Genomic DNA, 21,326 nt, shown 5'->3' with positions numbered 1-21,326 from the left:
ACCTATTCACACTGTCCCAGCTCACAACCTTCTTGCAGCCAATGACTGGCTGACTGGCTCTACTAGTACTCTTGGACTGCCTTTCTGACTTTCTGCAGACAATGAGGTTAGGTTAGGTCCATCCACTCAGGTTTGTTTTGGGTGGAGAAAGGTTGCAGCTCGTATACTATAAGTTAGGCCTGGCCTGCTGGCCGCCTAAAGAAGTTAGGCCAGACCACAGTGGCAAACCAGTGATTTTTTAGAATCAGTTCATTTTTAATTTCCTTATTTAGCCTACCTACTCAAGATTTTAACAGATTTCTTATGAAGTTATGTATGATAATTCTGGTATCCAAGATACTTTACTGGCCTACTTATAGGACTCAAAAATGAACTTGAGATTGAGGAGGAGTAAAAAAAAAACTCTCTGCTTTGCCACTATGGGGCATGGGCCACACCCAGAGGAGGTTTGGAAAGATGCAGTAGGCTATGGCTATGGCCATGTTTACCTCCTTTGGCAAGCATATTTTGTAGCTGTGGATATCCGGCACTAAGCCTATGGCTTTGAGCACTTGACAGTTGACTTCATAGGACGTTAACACGTTATCCACACTCAGGATGATGTATGTTTTTGATGAATTTTCCCGCGCATTTTCACTTTTTTTAAGCTATTGCTGTGCACAGTTGGCGCAATGTATTGAAAATTGATTCTCTTTGCGCACGTGTTCGCGCAATCCCGGCCATCAATTCTACGTCGCGCTGCCGTGCACGAGCAGTTTGTGGAGGAACAGACGTAATACCGTAAAATGGGGTAACTTAGACCACTTTTTTTTGTACAAATGATGCCATTTTTTTACTAGCTAAATTAAACTTGAATTGAAACATGGAAAATACAGGTCTATACTCTAGCTTCACTCACCATAAATTGCTGGCTCCTGCCTCTCATAGTCTTTATGTAATTTCAGAAAAAGTGATGGTCTTTGTTATCCCAGCCCTTGGGGTAACTTAGACCGGGTCGTAAAATCAATTATATTTTTTTGTAAAATAACTCCAAATAACTCCAGGTTTTGGTGCATTGTAGTAGAACTCTTCTAGTTACATATGCAAATGACAAACTTGAGGAAAGTGTCATTGTTTGCAAATGGGGGGCGCCACCCCATAATGAGGGAAATGTGACTACCTAATGGCAGCCCTGATGGGGTAATATCGACTGGCTTTTGCCGTTTGACTGTTTAAGGGTAAAATTAGAGATTTGGGGTAACACGTGCATGGACTTTGTGAATGAATTCGCACCTTGAAAATGGCTTTTCATGGTCGAGATATGGAACTCACGGCTCGGTGAAATGGAATCACGGCTCATAGAAATGGAATCACGGCTGGCAAATCCATAGAACCACGGCTCAAAAAATTCAGTCGCGGCTCGCCAAGTAGATATATTCCATGCCTGATCACAGTTGTGTCACTGTCTTGAGAGGATGATATCATGATCCTATTGACCACTCACAGTGTAGAAGGAATGACCCTCTCAACCAATCACAGATGGGAGATGACATGACTCCGCCCACTCACAGATGGGAGATGACATAACTGATAACTCTGCCCACAAGTACCTCTGAGCACTATATGTTAGAATTCCACCATGACGGTACTCACATCACTCAGTACAGTATGCCTTTAATTATCTTTCAATAATATATGATTTTTCTTGATACGGAAATTTGGTGAATGAGAAATCTAGAACTTTATTTTAGAAGAAATTTTCTTCAAAGTCATATGGCAACACTGAACACCGTCTGTTTACACTTCTTGTGTATAATAGCCGCAGTTTACGACATAGTGGCAAAGCAGAGAGTTTTTTAGACTCTGCCTCAAGTTCATTTTTGAGTCTTATAAGTAGACAAGTAAAGTATCCTGGATACCGGCATTATCATACTTAAGAAATTGGTTTAAATCTTAGCTAAACGAGGAAATTAAAAATGACCTGATTCTAAAAAATCTCTGGTTTGTCACTATGGTTTACGATTACCGTACGTTCCGTATCCGACAAGGCGGACAAGCGGAAGAGTCAGAAGTAACCCGGACATGTCTTACATTTTATTATTGTCAGTTCGACTCGCGTAGTCAATATACTTGCGTATATTGTTGACTAAAATAGTAGAACTATTTATTTATTTTTTAGTTTTCTAAAGTACGGCGCACGGCGCATTTTTTTACCAGCATAGTACGGCGCACCGCGCAGGTCGTTAAAATGACAAAATAAATTCCCGCGCACCTGGCACATCTTCCTGACCATGGCACGTTATGCAAACTAGCGTTCTTACTTCTTTAGAGTTTAGCCTTCTTACCTATGGAAAGTAATATGAACTATCACTATGTGTGAAGTCTGGCAAAGCTGGCCTCCGGCATGTGCCCCGTTTCATACTTTCATTGAATAGTTCTCCCGGTCTTTCAGATGACATCTCTGGCTGTGCCGTAATTTCCTAAATTTGTCACCAGTCACGGTGACGGTGAGTCGGTGACACCGTGACAGTGTCACCAGATACGCCATACATTAAGTTAAGAAGATACATTAATTTCATTAAGATACATTAATTTACAGAAGTTATTGGGACGTTATTAATTTCATACACTTTACTCTTCAGACTTTTCAACACAGCGGCACTGCACGCCCTCTCACCACGAACGATCGACGTAAATTGTATGTATGTATGTAGTCCGTTTTGAGGTTGCATAAATGTCCCTCGACAGGGCACTTGTTGCACCTGGATTTATCAAATGGTTTTCAATCATTCAGTGGGTTACTTAATTTGAAGTATATTGTTCCAGGACAGTCTTGATCAGCTTTCAGAGATTATTCAGGCGTCCAGTACTCTTGATGTATTCAACCTCAGTTGTGTTGTCCTCAGGCACTTGGCTTAGTCTTTCTGCTGTGTAGTCATTTCTGGGTCTATGTAAGATTTTAATGTGCCATTGTGCTCCAAGGGGGGATTGGGTCAACCTGTGCCAGATAGATGCACCTGCATTTTGGTTGCCCAAATATCTGCAATAGCCGTGCTCCACCCGCTAGGGCAGTTGTGTTGTCCTCAGGCACTTGGCTTAGTCTTTCTGCTGTGTAGTCATTTCTGGGTCTATGTAAGATTTTAATGTGCCATTGTGCTCCAAGGAATTGGCGCCGCAATGGGAGGGGAGGAACATTGGCTTCCACTTGAAGTGAGTTGATTGGGCTGGTCCTTCTTGCTCCAAGTATGTGCCAAAGACAGGTATTCTGTGTCTCATCTAGTGTTTTTAATAGATCGGGGGATGCAGCAGCATATAAAACACTACCATAGTCTAGTTTAGCACGAATGTAAGCAAGGTAGAAGGTACGCAAAAACTTGGCACTTGCTCCCCAGTTGGGTGATGCTAAATGTTTCAATATTCCAATACGTCTCAATAGGTCGCTCCTGAGGAATGTGAGGTGGGGGCCCCACCTGAGCCATGGGGCATCAAGGGTCATTCCAAGTACCCTATGGAGTCGCACATATTGCAAAGGGCGTTGGTTGTATCTCAGCGTTGGGATGTTGATGCGCCTTCTTGTGAAGTATTGGAAGGTTGTTTTGTCCACATTAACAGCAAGGCCCCATGTATCACAGAAGTCCAGTAGTAAGTCAAGATATTGTTGTGTGGTGCGTTTTGCTTCCATCAGGGTTGGGCTCTGGCAGGCAATAGTTATATCGTCAGCATAAACATGAGCAGAGACTCCAGGCAGTTGAGGGAGGTCTCTGAGCAACAGATTGAATAATAGTGGGCTCAGGACTGAGCCCTGGGGCAGTCCTGATTCCAATAGGTGTGACTCTGATAGTATGCCCTGGAGACAGACTTTCACCTTGCGATGCAGTATAGGTAGTTGTGTAGCCATCTGGCCAGAGGGCCAGACACACCTGCAAGGGCTATTTTATACAGCAGTCCAGGCACCCAGACTTTGTCGAATGCAGATCTCAAGTCTACATGGACAACTATGCAAATATTCATGGAGTTCAAGGCATCGCGTATCTGGTGCTCGAGGCAGTAGAGGACATCCATGGTGCATTTGCCATGCCGGAAGCCACATTAGCTATCGTTGAGAAACAAGGACTCCTGTCCCCTAACAGGAGTCCTTGTTTCTCAACGATTTAGTCCAGACGTCGTGCAACAAGCCTTTCCATTAGTTTTGCCAGGCATGAGAGCAATGTGATAGGTTGGTACGACTGGGCCTGTGTTGGGTCTTTTCCAGGCTTAAGGATGGGGAGGACTAGTCCTTCTTTCCAGTTGTGGGGAACTGTGCCAGTCTGCAGGCTTTGGTTGAATAGATCCAGCAGCATAGAATGCTGAGTACTTGGTAGGGCTTTAAGGAATGCATTGTGCACAAAGTCTAGACCAGGGCTGGTCATTTTTAAGCATTTCATCCCATGAGCAAGTTCTGCATGGGTGAAGTCTGAGTCATACTCTGTGTTTGTCAGCCAACTAGTATAAATTCGCTCCCATAGATCAGCGGGGGGATGAACATGATTGGGTCGTGCAGGATCTTGAAGATTTCGGCAGATGAGGTTAACACGGTCTTCAGTGGAGGTCAGCAGCAGTCCATTATGCATCAGGGGATATGACAAGTTGGTCTTTTGTGTCTTCATCATACGTATTTTTTTCCAAGCACTTGATACTATTGTTGTTGTGTATGTGATAGATTCAATGAATTGCCTTCTGTATGCTTGTTTGTGCTGGCAGATGCAATATCTTGCCTCAGCACATCTCCTCTTATATTCTATAAGCGCCGCTTGTGAGGAGTGTCGTTGTAGGCCTCATAATGCACATCTCCTTGCTCTCACCCTCTCCCTGCACTCATCATTCCACCAGGGAGTTGATGGTCTTGTGTAGGGGTTACCTGTGGAGCATTGGGTACTGTTCTTTGCTGCATCAAGGATTCTCTGCGAGACATCCTGGCTCAGCTCCTCCACAGATGCAGGGTATATAAGATTTGAAGTAGGCACAGTTCTTGCAAAGGTACTCAATGAGCGGTCCCCAATCTTCCAGCAAGGGAGCAAAGCTGTCTGCATAAAGAGTAGTGGAAGAGATGCTGAGGCACAGAGAGGGAAGTGATCGCTACCCACATCCTGGCGCAGTTTCAGTTCAAAAAGGGGTGCAATGTCTGCAGAGATCAAAACCAAGTCCAGGCATCCCCTTGTTCCGCTGCGTCTGTCAATATACGTGTAGAAATCTACGTCGTTCATTAATATAGTGGAGGTAGGTATTTATTAAAAGTTCCTTATATTTATAAGGAACTTTATAAAAAGTCCTGTTGTATCTGGGCGCATGCAGCTGGATGAAAGCAAATTATGATGTGCATTGAAGTCTCCAACAATTATGTATGTGGGAGTAAGTTGACTTAAATAGAAGGATATTTCATTGTATGTCATCGGCTTATTTGGGTTGTAGGTATCCATTATGGCAATGTGGCTATTATTGCTTAGCTGGAGCTTGGTAGCTTGAACTTCCAGGTAGCCTCCAGGGTATTTATGCAGGGAGAGGGTTTGGGCACATAAGGACTGCTTGACCAGGGTGCACAGACCTCCACCTCGACCATCTCTATGACACCAGTATGGAGTGTAGCCATGAAATGTTGGCAGGTATTTATCTTGAGTCCAGGTTTCTGAGAGGCACATGATACTTGGCTTTTGGGAGTATAGAAGCAATTTTATTTCTGCAAGGTGTGAGTAGATGCTATTGCAATTTAGTGCGATTATTGAGAAATCTGACAGGTGTGCAGATGCCATTATTGACCCTTACTTTTCTGCTGAGCCTTCTTCTTTTTTTGTGCTATTGGTGCAACTGTTGAGGTGGTCCCAACTGGGCCCTGATCACAGGTTTAGGCTGCTTTCTGCTGGTTAAGACCATTGCGGGTAACACGCTTGCAAGTTCCAATCTTCTTAGGTGGAGGTACTTTTGCAGGGAGTTCCACCTCACCAGAGTCAGAGCTTGACACAAGTTCAAAGTCAGATACATCAAATAATGATGGGGGTCCCCTGCAGCAGAGCAGACATCATCAGCAGAAGGGGACATATTAGGGGCATTGTAAGCATGCGGACTCAGTCTCTTTGGTCTCTGTTTATCTGGCTTGCAGGATGGTGTCTGTGGTGGTCCAACTGGTGGGAGGTCAATTTCAAAGTGTTTTTGCATTGCAGTCCGAATCAAGGACTGAGACTTATAACGAGCCTCATGATGCATTGGTAAAGCAAGCAAGTCTACAAAGAATCTGCAGAGGCGATCAAAGAAATCAGGATTTAATGTGGGCCTTGGTTGTTGGCTTGCAGGCAGCAGGAGGGAAGGGCCTGAAGATGGTAGTGTCTGCTGGTCCACAGGGGCTGGAGAGCAACGCTGTTGACTGGAAGTGGCTGCCACTGTGCAGTAGGTTTGTGTGTTAGTCAGGGCAGTGCCAGTGCTTGAGATTTGGCTGTTCATTCTATGATGGACTTGTGCATAGGTGTTATGCCTAGTAAGGCCAGTGCTTGTCTGGTCTCTCTGGCTCATCTGTCCTGTGGTGTCATTCTCAGTAGTCAGTATAATGGCTTGGCCCCCATGTTGGAGACTTTCCCATGCCCCGCTGGTTTCTCCCACCCCTGCTGGACTGCAAGGATCGGTGGTTCCTGGCATCATATGTCTGGTGCTGCTTGCTGCTTGAAGATGTATCAACAGTAGGCTTGGTCTTGCCGTGGTTTCTTTCATAATGCTCACAGCCTCACGTTGAAGTATGGATATAGTAAACAATTCACAGTCTAATTTGAGTTAGAGTCTGTAACACCGGTTTTCAAGGCGAGATCAAGGTGTATGGACAACCATTCACAATCACTGCTCATCGAACACTCCTCGACGTAAATTAAAGCACAGTTCGAACTTCGAAGTCCGACGAAGGCTGTCTCAATCATCAATGGAAGTGCAAAAAAACGTTTCACTTGACGGAAAAATGATCTGTCGCAATTCGTGGATAATGAAATGGTCCGTAACGGTAATTTCAGGAACAGAGAAAGTTATATATGATAATTTTTTTATTTTACGGTAAAGTTTATGAATAATAACAATCTTTCATATCATTCAAAATCTAATAATATTTCCACAATAATAAAGGCTAATATTTCCCAAATAATGAAGAACAGCGAGTGTTTTGGGATAAAATATAGGTAATCAATCAATTATTAAATGTAAATTTGGCTTTGCCCTGTGCATAAGCTCTTATTCAGGTCTCGGACAAATTTACGGCCGGACCCGCGGCCGGTCTCGCGACCGGAAAGGTTTTCTCAGTGTTTTTATGGGGTTTCCAGTTTTCGTTGATTGGCTAGGTTTTTCCTACGTTTGGAGTCCTGCGGCCGCGATAACGGCAGCGGGTCCGGCCGTAAATTTGTCCGAGACGTCTCTTATTCCTTGCTTACACCCACAGTGTTTGAAGGTTATATAGACTCATGGTTGTACTATATAAGGTTGACCCACGAGAAGTTCCGTCTTTCAGTTCAGCTTTCTTGTTACGTCACGTAGATCGAGTTAACGCTGTTAACGCTGAACAGCGTTAACAAACAGCGTTAACAGCGTTGTTCACTGCCCAGTAAACCAGGACCAGATCGATCAATAAGAGCAATGCCCGATTTTTTGCCATTGACTCACAAGGACTAGACTTGTTCCATTGAAATTTCAGCAGTTGCCATACTGATAGAATATAATAGAATATCGGTGTCAACGTTGAAGATAAGATCTTCAGGCCATTCGCTGACTCTGAACTCAGAATTTTCACAGCTTACTGCCATCGGACGAGCAACTCACGCTCCACCGGAGCAGAGAAGGTGCAGGTTCGATCTCGGACGTCTCGGAAAGATGCAGAATTGGAGCAGTGAGTTGTGTGTTCGAAACTGCAACAAGCTGTGAATGTTTTTTGATGTTAAGAATTGGCGACAGGTCTATCGGCCTGATTCATCTATTGTTGTCTTCATTATCTATCATTATTATCATTTCCATCATAATCATTACTATGATTTTTATTATCATTATGAAGGCGATTCAGCAAATTGATTCAATATCAAAATCTCGGATGATTAATAAACGTCCCCACTCTTAATTTTGCGGACTAAACTTGGCCAACGCTTCCGATATGAGTGTTGTTAAATCAGTAAAATCAATCGTTCGTCACATCAGTGTGATCAGTCAGAGGAGTGGGTTTCGTAGTGCGCTGCCGCCTGCCTGCATCCGTACAATGGGTTCTGACGAAGAGAGCGTAAGAGTTGTCAAGAATGCAACTGATTTACAACGTCTGAAATTAGAAAAGCTCATGAAAAATCCTGTAAGTTTTTTAATGTTAATATAGCATAGGAAAAGAACGTTGGAAGACGAAAGTCATCTCTAGGAGGCTAGGCCTAGGCCCCGGGCCCATAGTGACAAACCAGAGATTTTTTAGAATCAGTTAATTTTTAATTTCCTCATTTACTCAAAATTTAAACAAATTCATTATGTATGATAATGCTGGTATCCATGATACTTTGCTGGTCTACTTATAGGACTCTGGACTCAAAAATGAACTTGAGGGAGAGTCTAAAAAACACTCTGCTTTGCCACTATGCGCCTGGCCCCCGTTGTCAGGTATCCATAATACTTTACTGGTCTATTTATTGAACTCAAAAATCAACTTGAGGAAGGGAAAAAGATACCAAGAGTCTAAAAAAGTCTCTGACTCTGCTCTAGTCTAGGCCCCTAGGCCAGTGTGGAATTCTAGAGGGATATTAAATTAACCAGTACACATAGCATATTGGAAAGCAGGACCTGAAAGGTTGGAAAGTCCAGGAACTTTCCACTTCCAGACTCCAGTCCATTTTATTATATACATTATACATATCCTATCACTTTTCAACTGTGATTGGTTTATGTTGCTGGGGATGCTTTCAAGCTGTGATTGGTTGATGGGGATGCTTTCCAGCTGTGATTGGTTGTGCCCATAAGCCCCGCCCCCAAATATGGTATATGTACTACAGTACTGGTTAACTAAATACTTAACTTAAACTTGATCATTACAAACAAAAAGCCTGGAAATTTTTCTAAACATCAATTAAATAAAAGAAAAATAGAGAATATCTATCAAACAAGAGACATTCAAACAATTTTATAACAAATCTGAGGTACTATACAACTGAATTAGTTTGTCCACTTTTGATCCTCCTTTTCATTTATAGTCAGTCACCTGGCAGAGCACTGTGACTGTATCTAAGGAAAGCATTCCAACTTGGGTGGAAAGCTTTTTTATAAGTGAACCTCCATTTCTAGAATTCCACCCTGCCCCTAGCACTAGCAGCCTAGCTGAGACTCTGAGACTACTCAGAGTCTCAGACTAGCCGCCACTCACTAGTCTGCTCTATGCCTAAGGCTATGGGCTCCAGGTTTGGATAATTGGATCCATTCTAAATATTGGAAAATCGAGCCAAAGCCATCATTAGCCATGTATGAAATGCGTGAATGAGAGAGACAAGATTGTCCATTGCACCTTGTCACGGCTTGTGGCGGGTGGCCCATGTTTCAAGCCTTGGCAGCCAATTTCAACATGTTATAGCTTTTGCCTAATCTCTTTCAGAAAAAATTAGAATAGCATTTGCCACAAATTGCAAGCAATTGTTTACAATCTCTTGTGAAACACTAGATTTTACTGTAATTTTATATTTTTAGGCAAATGCCTAGTAGGTAGCCCAGAATCCAGATTGGGTTCTATTTTGAAAATTGGGCTGAAATTTTCTGAAATTGTTGTTGAAAAAGATCATTTCATAGCCAGAATTGTGGGGGATTGTTAAAAATAAAACAAATAAGCAATTTTTCTAATATTTATAAATTGGGTAGAGGTCGGAGCAATGACTTGGAATCCAAATCTTTTGCTTTTTAAATAGGGTTGGCAATGATTAAATCAAAATGATTAAATCACGTGATTAAATCACTTGAATTTTTTATAAAAAAATCATGATTTTTTTTATTTTTTTTATTTTTTTACATATTTAAATATATTGAGTGGCAGTCTTTGATTTATTTTGAGGTATTGTTATTCTTAGTTTAGTATAAATGTGCAATGACAAATTGGAATATAAACCTGTTGCCTTTAGTGTGTATTACGTTTCAATGGATTGTACCTATGTTTTTGGTACAGAGGCATCAAGTGTTGCAATACATTGTACATAGCTAGCAGCTTAGCTAATTCTTATAAGGCTATAAGTAGTCTTTAACTAACTATTTGTTATATATTATTAATTAATTACATTATACAATTTACACGTGCTACCTAGCTTATATAAGAAGGGTTGGTTGAGATTGTATTGACCACTTGACTATCAAGGCCACTTGACTTTTCCACCCTAATATGAGTATTCTTATTAAAATATTAAATTTCAATCTTTAAATATGTGAATTTACCTATAACTAGAAACAAAACAATTACAATTATAAAATTATATATAAAATAATTAAATGCAGTAAATGGTAATAAAATGTTTGAATTGTGACTTTTGTTGTGTACATATTTATTTCAAACAGTGTCAGGTTTTCTCATAACATAAGTCTCGTTTAAAGTCGTTTGAGGTTTGTTTGGTTGTCGTTCAGTCTATGTTTAGTATTGGTCTGAATCAAATGGGATGGATTAGTACAGTCAGTCACTCAGTCACTACTAGTTGGTGTGTTTAGAAGGTAGAGTGTGGTAGATTTATAGGACATAAAACTAGTTATAGATCTATTGATAGTGTTGTGCACTGCGCAATCAGCTACCCATCTGTTATGTGTCTCTTCAATGTTTAGAAGATCTGCATTCCTGAGGTGTTTTTGTATATTGAAGCCAGTTAAATAGTCAATATTTAGCTTGTTACCTTGCTCCATACAAACTTTATAAAGCTAATGAATAGGCATATCAATAATTGTTTACCCAGAAGTCCCAAAGTGGTAAACACCACCTTGGCCTGTTGGCTATAATTGAGGCAATAACTGCCATTTTCAGCCATCCATATACATGTTCCAAAATCATAGTTATATTTGTATTTTGTAATCTTGTAAATCTGTTCCTAAAAATGTAATTTTCTTTCTTTCCATCTACAATTTTTGCTAAAAAGTTGTTACATTTGATTCTATTTGATACTATTGTAAATTCTGTGATTATACCATCAGTGACATTACTGACATACCTTATCACATAAGTGAAAGAGATTATTTTAGTGACAAATAAGTAGCGTACCATAGCTACTTCAGTAACTACTAAAACATGAGAAAAGCAGGAAGACAGAAAGATGCGATTTGGAAATACTTTGATGAGATTCCAAGTGGACAGTCGAAAGGAATAAGAGCAAGATGTAAGGACTGTGGTAAAGAGTTGCAAGGTTTAGTTCAACGACTTCGCAATCACAAGTTAATTTGCAAATTGCCTGACCAGCCTGATTCAGAGCAAGAGGAGGAAGATGGTATTATGGTTTTGCCAGAGCAAGCCGAGCTACCAGGTAAAATTAAGATTAACCACCAACATATTGGTACCAATTACTATTTAGTATTTACTTATTACCAATAAGCATGTACTTGCTAAGAACTTCAAAAAATACACATACCTAATTCAGTAATTCTTGTTTGGTTTGATAAAAATAAAATAAAATCTTGTTTGATAAATAAAAGCGTCCTTGAACTCCTTTTTCATTTGAATAGGAATTTAGACTACAGTCTGGTGTACATGATATTACCTGCCTACTTTAATGTTTGGAAAGAGTAGAAAACTCCAAGTCTGAAAGTAATGTCACTCTGAGTTTTGAAAAGTTGCAATCTCTACTCTTTTTTAAAGCATTTGTGGTTTCCAGGCACTCAATAGATTAGAAGTCAAAGTCATAATACATCATATACCTATAGCTAGGTATATGTTCTTAATACTATTTTATTTTTATATATGAAGACTCATTATTTGAAACATTAGGTACTTTTGAGTATGAGCATTCTACTCATGAAGAAATCAAAATTTATTAATATCAGTAATGGTCTATTTTGTTCTCTTGTTTTTCTTCTTTCAGAGTTGAATTCTGAGCATAATTCAGATATATCCTCAGCAACTGATGAAGCATATGATATTTCACAACCTGGAACATCTGGCTTTTCTCCACGAACATCAACACCACAACCACCATCATCCACACCTTGGACTCTTTCAAGAAAGCGGAGCCACTCACGTACTCCATCACCATTACCAGTATTTTTGTCACCACAAGGACCATCACAAAAAGAGCCTAGCACAACAGTAGCAGCCTCACCTGCTGTAAAAAAATGTTCACTCAGTTCTGGATCCATGCAACAATTTACAATCAAGACAACAAAGGAAGATAAAAAATGTCTTGATTATCTGGTTGCAAGAATGATTTATGGTACAAACTCTTCTTTCAGACTTGTTGAACATGATTGTTTCAGAGAAATGATGGATGCAGCAAGACCTGGCTACAAACTTCCAACCCGAAGGGATGTGGCGGGTAGATTATTGGACGAAGTTTTTGACTCGGAAACTGAGAAGGCTGTGAACATGTTGCAGGGTCAGACTGTATGCATGAGTCTTGATGGATGGAGTAATGTTTCAAATGAGCCAGTCATATGTTCGTCAGTCACGGTACATTCATCAACCTCTTGTGAAGTGCACTTGGTTGATACAGTGGATACATCAGGCCATTCTCACACTGCAGAGTACCTACTAGAAGTAGTGAAAAACTCTATCAGTGTTGCTGAACAAAAATTCAGATGCAAAATTGGCAGCTTTGTTACAGATAATGCTGCAAATGTAACAAAAATGAGAACAGAACTGATGAAGGAAAATGGATTAATATGCTATGGTTGCTCTGCTCATCTTTTGAACCTACTAGCAAAGGACTTTGAGATCAGCAATATTAAAGAACATGTAGTTCAAATAGTTAAATACTTCCGCAACAACCATGCAGCTTCTGCTGCATATCGTGCTGCTGGAGGGCAAGCACTTGTGGTGCCTCAAGATGTGCGTTGGAACACACTTGCCGATTGTTTGGAAGTGTACCTAAAAAATTGGCCAATATTATTAGGTGTATGCGATGGAGAAAAGAGGAAAGAGTTAGACAAGAGCATTATTAGAAAGGTGATGGACAGAAACATAAAGCGTACTGCAGAAGATATGCTAAAAATTTTGAAACACATTTCAGTTGCACTAGACAAAGTTCAGAGTGATGCTTGTAATATTGGTGATGCAACGGAAGTGTGGAAAAACCTTGAAGGCCAACTTAATCAAGATTTTGATGACCATGATGGTGCTGATTTTGTCACAAAACTAGAAAAGCGAAAAAAGCAAGCATTAACCCCTGCACATTACCTAGCCAATATATTGCATCCAGTCCATAGAGGTCAACAGCTATCACCTGAAGAAGAGAATTCTGCAATGGAATGGGCTCATGAGGAATTTCCCAACAGCATGCCTCTAATAATGAAATTCAAAGCCAAGTTACCACCGTTCGTTCCATACTTGTTTTCAGACTTCTCCACAGAAGCTGGACCTCTTGTTTGGTGGTTGGCACTAGGGAGTAATTTGAAGGACAATGACCGTGAGCTGATGACTAAATTATTTACTACAACTGCCTCTTCTGCTGGAGTGGAAAGAATTTTCTCTTCTTTTGGACTTGTGCAATCTAGCATAAGAAATCGATTAGGAACTGCAAAAGCAGCAAAATTAGTTTTCATTTTCAAGCGGCTCAATAGGAAGGCAGATGGAGACGATCTCCATTAATCTCTCAAGTAGCAACTTAATTAGGTACCTGGATTCTAGATAGTGAATGTTTCTTGTAGTTTGAGGTTTTCACGTTGCAATGGTAATGAAAAAAAATTGTAGTAATGTCAATTATTATTATTTGTTGCTTTTGAAAAAAATACAAAGTGTTAGATTTTATCAGTTTTATTTCAGCTTTTGGCTTTAGCAAATGGGAGATTCTTAGTTTGATTTTTTCAACCTTTAAGAAAAGGTGACTAATTGCTAATGTTATTAGTCAGTATTGCTTTAGGCAAGAGTGTAATACCTATCTATTTTTATTGTTTTGTAATTTGTAGTTTATTAATAAAGGAAAGAGGATGGTTGATAACTTGAGAGAATAAACTGAATATACCGATTTTGTTTCAATTTCTTGTATGACTTAAATCCCTAAATATATTTTTTTTATTTCAGAATAACCACTAAAAGTCCACTATTATATAAGAAAATACTGTAATTGTTAGTAGGCTAATTGCAACATAAGAAATAAAATTTCAAAAAGACAAAAAAGCTGATAAAATCAAAAAAATCATGAAAAAAATAAAAAAAATCATTGATTTTTGATTTTTTTGATTTTTTTTTTTTAAATCTAAAAAATCGCCAACCCTGTTTTTAAATGTTTTTTGTCAATGGTCTCATACCTGTCAAGTGAGACAGTTTGCTAGCTGCCATGAAACTATGATGCATCTTTGAAAAAATGAAAAGATTCAATAATAACATACTTGATTCAGGTTGATTGGCTCTGATTAGTCTAATGTGAAGTAGATAAAATGTACGTTCCTATTTTTAGGGTAAACCATGAAATCACAGATACTGTATGCCAATCTTTTTATGGTTTGAATGTCAACTTCCATGATTTATAAAATGTGTTCACAGTTCAAAAATTGAATTCACAGCATCAAATTCAAGAAACTTAAGGCCTTAACCCTTTCGTGACGGCAATGTGTTCTACAACTTTTTATTCGCATTTTTCTACACAATCATCATGAACTTAAACCGAATATTGCATCTCCGTAAAAACTAATTAAATATATGTTAACGGTAAAAATTATATATTTGGGACTAGAAAATCCCGGTAGTATATGGTTCCAACTGAGGTGACACAATTTGCGACATCACTGATTTTGATAAAAAAAAATATTTTCGTAATGTTTTTGTTAGTAGTTGTATAATATCACAAACTTCCTTTGGCAAACATGTGTAATAGCTTATATAATAACATATCCCAAAAAACCTTCATTAATATTCCTTTAGATTGGACATATGTAGGCGCAAGAGTGTTTCTAATATTTCCCTGTAGTTAGCTATGCCTTGAATTTAGCGCTACATGCAAGTTATGGAGTAAATCGTTGGACGGGATGTCACAGTCCCGTCAGTCAATTACTTTTGAGTTGACATAGGCGCAGGAGTGTTACTCATGTGTCCCTGTAGTTAGCTATGCCTCGAATGATACGCTGTATGCAAGTTATGGAGTAAAACATTGAGCGGGACGTCACAGTCCCGTCAGTCACAAAAGGGTTAAAAGACAGACCTTTTTCTTACCAGAGAGTGGCTAGGTTAGGTTGTTAGTGTTGCAGTTTTTTTGTAACATTTAGATTATAGATAATTATTGTAGAATTAGTTTTGTCTATGGCTTAGTTGCATAGTGGCAAAGCACTAATTTAATCAGTGGAATATTGGCAGTACTTTTGTAAAATAGAGGGTAAAAATGATGGGTAATTGTGGGTTATTATAATGAAACAAGGCTAAATTACTGAGCGAGCAGAAATTAAATTAATTTTTCAATCAACTTCTTTACATTCTCATTCTGAACACTGATCAGTTTAGGAACATTCATATATATCTATATGTATTCTATAACTCTAATTCTTGTTATTTGGTTTAATAAACATGATGCCCATTCAAACACCTATCAGTCAGAAATTTCTTAAAAATGTCTTCTGTATTGATTCTCATTCAATACTGCATTGGTAATTTATTTTCACAATTATTCCAGGAAAAGCCAGCCTTCATTCCTGAAAGACCTAAAGAGAAGAAGTTCCCAAATGCTCCAGAATTTGTGAGGAATGTTATGGGGTCTAGTGCAGGAGCAGGCAGTGGTGAATTTCATGTCTACCGTCACATCAGACGCAGAGAATATGCTCGACAAGAGTTTCTTCATCAGATGTCTGAAAAAGTAAGGAATATTTACTCAGATTAATTATAATTTGTGTATATAGATAAGGGAGTGGTGAACTTTTTCTCATTACTCCTTCATAAGCTGTTTGTATGCTATGAAATATGCATGCGTGAAAAATTTTCATAGATAATTTTTCATGGATTAAAATGAAAGGAAATGATACAGAACAGGGCAGAACCGATTGAACAGTTTAGAGCAGTCAGTGCTTGCAGGGAAGGAAGGGGATGGGCGTGTGGGTGTTTTTTTTTCCAGCCCTTCTGGTATTCCCATTTCTGTAGCCAACATGGTGTGGTCAGGGGAACATTGTGGCTTTGCTGTGCGCTCATATTTGGAGAACAATCCATCCGTGATTGCAATGCAAAGAGCTTTACAGCGCCAGTTGACTATTCCATGCAATGATGCTCTTTCTCAGGCAAACACAATCTGTCCTGGGTTAGGCAGGTTTAGGCAGCTGGTAGCACACTAAGAAGAGATACACATGGTCAATGCAGGTCCATCAGAACACCGGAAAATGTCAAGAGGGTGAGAGCAGCAGTCATCCACTTGCCAAGGTGTTCTGTACAAAGGCATGCCGTTGCTTTAGGAATCTCCTCATGCAGTTTGAGGAGGATTCTGCATAGGGATTTGCATTTCCATCCCTACAAAATGATGTTGGCAAAACAATTGAACAAAGCAGACTTTGCCAGCCACCAAAATCTGTGTGAGAACATGCTTGGACAGATTTCTCCCATCGCAGCATTCTTCAGCAGTGATGAGGCTCATTTTGACCTCTGTGGGACTGTAAATAAGCAAAAATTTTGTTCCTGGGCTGAAGATAACCCCAAATTTATATATCAAAGACCACTACATTCTCTCAAACTATTGATCTGGTGTGCCATCTCACAATTTGGTGTGATAGGCCCATACTTCTTTGAGGAGGAGGGAGTAACCGTTACAGTGAATTCCGAATGCTATGCTGCAATGTTGCAAAATTTCTTGCAGCCCAGGATGGAAAACATTGTTGAAAATAAAGCATTGGTAGACATGTGGTTCCAGCAGGATGGGGCTACGGCCGATACAGCCCGAATGTCACTCAATGTTTTGAGATGCAGGTTTCCCAGACATCTGGTGTCTATGTAGGGTGATTTACAGTGACCTGCAAGGTCACCTGATTTGAGCATTTGCAATTTCTTTGGGAAGATCTTAAAGAAAGGGTGTTCAGAAATCGCCCTCACACCCTACCACAGTTAAGAGAACGGATTATTACTGAGGTTATGGCCATATGTGTGAATGTGCTGTAGGAAACTTCCGAGAACAACTCCAACAGTGTTGCAGCTAATGGCCACCATCTTCCTGATATTATTTTTAAAACATAAATATTCTAAATGGTATGTTATGCTAACCTCAAGGAAAATAAACTTTCTCGTTATGTACCTCAGTTACTCTTGTATTTTGCCTCAAAACTGCTCAATCGGTTCTGCCCCACCCTGTACAAATTAGATGAATCTGAAGTTGTATTGTACAAAATATTTGGAGATCTTGAATATGGCATTCTTCACAAATGCGAATTGTTAGAGAAATGAAATTTTGACAAGTCTGCATTCATTCAAATAGATGCAATTTTGAAAATTTTATATGAACTGTAATTATCAATAACAAATGTGCTACTTAATTAAACTACGTTTTGAATCTTATAGGTACATTTATTTATCAACCTCTCAAGTTGTGCATTTTATGATATATTGTACCATAAGACAGGCTGACTTTGATTATTTGTAGGGCTTACATTTTGTGTTTTAAATAGTGGTATATGGTGAATATATAAAATATCTATCTTTATTGCATTTGTAGCTTATATCATGGTACTTCAAGAATCAAGAGCCATCAACACAATTTTTGTAAGGCTAATACTTTTTGAGAACTATAGGGTTTCTTTTCTTTAATGTTAAAATGGTCCAACCCTGTCAATGGTAGCATTGTTAACATTCTAAATCAATCAAATTTAGTTTAAATTCTATCTACCAACCAGTAGAGTATATATAATATGATACGTATATATATAATGCTATTCAATGTATACCCAACTTGAGCTTATCCACAAATGAACAAATTTCCTACAGTAAATGCATTATTTCAGGAACGTTTGGATTATGAATATCACTGCAAGCTGAAAGAAAACGAGCGCAGCACTGCTGAGAAAGCTGCTAAGAAACGAGCCAAGCGACAACGCAGGAAGCAACACCTCCGAGCCAAGCGCAGCAAAGGGGCGCCGGGGAACAAGAATAACAGCAGCAGCAGTTCTGAGACTGAGGACAGTGAGGAGAGTGAAGAGGAGAATGTGCCTGGAAATTCTGCAGAGAAAGATGAGGAAGCAAACAAATGTGAGGACAGAGTGAAGGAGTCTGATGAGAACTGTGTTGTTGAGGTTAATGGAAATAATCTACCTGATTCATGTGATACAAACGTTAGTCAAAACAACATGCAGGATGAGAAAGAAGAAGCAACAAGTTCTGATATCCCCAGTGAGGAAAAGGCTGGTGAAAGTACATGCACTAAGAAAAGTCTCAAAGAATTGTTGAATAAAAATATTTTGAAATTGAAAGAGAAGGAGGATACTTGATTAGGAAAATTTTTCCGAAAGAGTTAGTAATTATTGAGAAGTGTTTAGTTAGCTTGATTATATAGTACCAGCAGAACACAATGAGGAAGAAAATTCAATATTTGAAATAAAAGAAGATTGTGATCTGTGTAAATATTTGTGTTAAGATTGTGATCTGTGTCCTGAGTTCATTGAACTTGAGAATCCTGACAAATATCCATTGTTGCCATTCATGTGTCGAATGAAACTGGTCAAAGAATATTATTGCGCGATTCATGTCATTGTTTCATTCAACAATTGTGTTCTCGTCAGTTAAATATGTCATTTTGAGCAAGAAATGAATACCTACGTTTGGCTTACATCCTGCAAGATGCCCATATCCTGGCAGCCTCTTAATCTGGAGCTTTTTTAGGCTCTTGTTCTTTTCTTTCTCGTGACCTGAAATGATATTTTTATAAAGTAAAATATTAGTTACGGTATCGGTTGCTAGGCCTGTGCATTGTTATTGACAATGCACAAGAATTAATGAAGCCAGTTAATTTGTAAGAAATACACACTTGGAATTTTTGTGTCTAAGTTTTGTGTTAACATCTTTTCAATGAAGATGACAATATCTCCCGCTTGTTATGCTTCCATAATTGTTTCTTATTCGAAAAGTAAGTTAAGTCAACAAACACTATGCTTAATGGGCAAAAATTCTTGTAGGAAGATAATGTTATTCCGAAGTATTAATTTATAGCAGCGCCTTGAAATTGTTGCAAAATGTTAGTGAAAAACAGCCAGATGTTTATCAGGCTCTGTGTTATTAGTTTCAACTTACGACGAATCATATCATTTGGTATGCTTAAAAATGAGACCACTACCAATAGTATGATTATTAATTCACCTTAGGGAGCCACAGTTCTTGGTGAGGCTGCGAAGTTGGCGAATTTGTTCCTCTTGCTGCTCAGTCAGCTGCTGCAGTCGCGACACTTGAGACAATAATTTGCTATTCTCCTGCTCAAAAACTTACATTGTAAGTAAATGATGAAATTCGCATGATCTTTCTGTTATAAATAATTCTGAGCACTAGAACTGGGAACCGAATGTATGTTAAGATTTGCTGGAACAAGTATATATTGTCGCAACATACGAACTTCCGCTCTACTGATCGCGTGCTATTTGCTAGACTTGAAGAATTTGTTTGAAAAACAATCCGCAGTTAGTTACTTGTAATTATTACTTGACACTGACATGCTAAAATGAATGCCCCGAACTCCATCAGAGTTGTACGAGATCAGCTCATTGCCTCGAAGAGAAAAGCTATTGAAAAAAAGCTCGAAGCTAAAAGCTATTGAAAACACACACCGACACCACCTCATACTTGAGGTGGTGTGTAATCTCTCTTAACTCTATACACCAAGGGCTAGGATAGTGATGATGTTAATCATCCTCTATAATGAGACCCCTACCGTGACGAGCGTGGCCCTGGCTCGTCTATGTGCCGCCTCAGTGTTGACGGCGGCGCTTTTGAGTCTCGACACGGCGCGTTCCAGCCGCTGTCGCTGCCGCAGCAACTCCGCTGCTGTGCTGCTCTCACTTCCAGCGCCATCATCGTTTGCCTGACATAAGCACACAAAATTGAACAAAATGCAGCAAAATACATGCAATTTGCGCGATATGCCATTACTTCTCGTCTCGTTCTTATCGTCAATGAGTAAGGAATAGATGTTCATGAATAATATATTCACTTCTATCTATTGCTGATATAGCACTCATGCCGTTGGTGCTGGGAGCAGGAGCGCGGCCAGATGCTGCACACAGCTCCCTGGACAACCAGATGCTCATGTAAACCAGACGTAGGTAGATGAATAGTTGCGTTGGCGGCTATACTCATGGTTGAACTATATAAGGTTGACCCACGAGAAGTTCCGTCTTTCAGTTCAGTTTTCTTGTTACGTCACGTAGATCGAGAAACATAAACAATCCCGTCATTCTCACTCCTGATTGGTTGACTGGTTTGATCGCATTTCGGTGAATGGTTGACGCCCGTGACGTCACTGCGATCAGTGACGCCCAGACGAACAACTAGCTACATCCGCAAAAATGAGCATCTCATGGGTCAAGCTTATACTAGTTCAACCATAGCTATACTCACCGTGTGGGGAAGCGCTGCTGCGGCGTTCAATGCAGGGCGCGTCCAAAAGCCCTTGAGCTCGGCCGGCGTCAGGTGGCGGTCGTTTAGTTCCTGTGAAGTATTTCATCCCAACAATAAATCAGTCGTTCAATAATAATATTTTTTTACCTTAAGCAAGCAACTGAGCATAAAAATGATGAATTTGTTGAGATCAAGGCCATTTATTTGATTATAAAATAAAGTAAAAAGAAACTCTATGTACGTTGTATGGCTTTTTCATACGACAGAGATTGTTAAATTTACTGTCTTTGTTCTAGCATCGTTATATTTCATTTACTATATTGGGCGATACGAAATAACTGAATTTATTTATACGCTCATAGAAATTGTTTACGTTCGATTAGGTAGTGGTTCATTATCTCTCAGCTCAGGAAAAAATACCCGAACGTACGTGCACAATTCATAACAAATCGAATAAATCACTTTGCGCTCAGCAAACTTTTTTCCAGGTGATTTATTAATTTATTGCGTTCACTTGGACTCGCCCTGATGGTTGCTTTGAGTTGACTGGGGTTGTTGATGACCGCAAAGGCGGCCGCAAGACCGTCCAGTTGCCGAGCGCACGCTGCCGTCCTGCAGTGCAGGCGGTACGACAACTGCGTCTGCTCCTTGCGGG

The 21,326-nt window shown here is 39.6% G+C and overlaps 2 protein-coding genes across 2 annotated transcripts; both read left to right on the top strand.

Moving 5' to 3' along the window:
- Positions 1-8,145: 8,145 nt before the first annotated feature.
- LOC108670054 (PRKR-interacting protein 1 homolog) lies at positions 8,146-19,839 on the top strand. The gene is made up of 3 exons (XM_018157504.2): positions 8,146-8,314; positions 15,774-15,953; positions 18,073-19,839. Exons 1-3 carry the CDS (start codon positions 8,228-8,230, stop codon positions 18,553-18,555), a joined length of 750 nt encoding a protein of 249 aa, XP_018012993.1. The 5' UTR covers positions 8,146-8,227; the 3' UTR covers positions 18,556-19,839.
- LOC108670053 lies at positions 11,138-14,165 on the top strand. Its single transcript, XM_018157503.2, has 2 exons — positions 11,138-11,483; positions 12,039-14,165. Exons 1-2 carry the CDS (start codon positions 11,252-11,254, stop codon positions 13,757-13,759), a joined length of 1,953 nt encoding a protein of 650 aa, XP_018012992.1. The 5' UTR covers positions 11,138-11,251; the 3' UTR covers positions 13,760-14,165.
- Positions 19,840-21,326: the final 1,487 nt, after the last annotated feature.

This window comes from Hyalella azteca, unplaced genomic scaffold (assembly GCF_000764305.2).
Source record: "Hyalella azteca isolate HAZT.00-mixed unplaced genomic scaffold, Hazt_2.0.2 contig5918, whole genome shotgun sequence".
Taxonomy (NCBI): domain Eukaryota; kingdom Metazoa; phylum Arthropoda; class Malacostraca; order Amphipoda; family Hyalellidae; genus Hyalella; species Hyalella azteca.
Note: the sequence above shows the minus strand (reverse complement) of the source record. Positions and strands in the feature narration are given on the sequence as shown.

Excerpts from the sequence above, each read along its gene's own strand:
- LOC108670054 (XM_018157504.2), top strand. The coding sequence starts at position 8,228 with ATGGGTTCTGACGAAGAGAGCGTAAGAGTTGTCAAGAATGCAACTGAT. Across the intron at positions 8,315-15,773 it reads AAAAGCTCATGAAAAATCCT|GAAAAGCCAGCCTTCATTCC; the intron begins GTAAGTTTTTTA and ends CAATTATTCCAG. Across the intron at positions 15,954-18,072 it reads TTCATCAGATGTCTGAAAAA|GAACGTTTGGATTATGAATA; the intron begins GTAAGGAATATT and ends GCATTATTTCAG.
- LOC108670053 (XM_018157503.2), top strand. The coding sequence starts at position 11,252 with ATGAGAAAAGCAGGAAGACAGAAAGATGCGATTTGGAAATACTTTGAT. Across the intron at positions 11,484-12,038 it reads AGAGCAAGCCGAGCTACCAG|AGTTGAATTCTGAGCATAAT; the intron begins GTAAAATTAAGA and ends TTCTTCTTTCAG.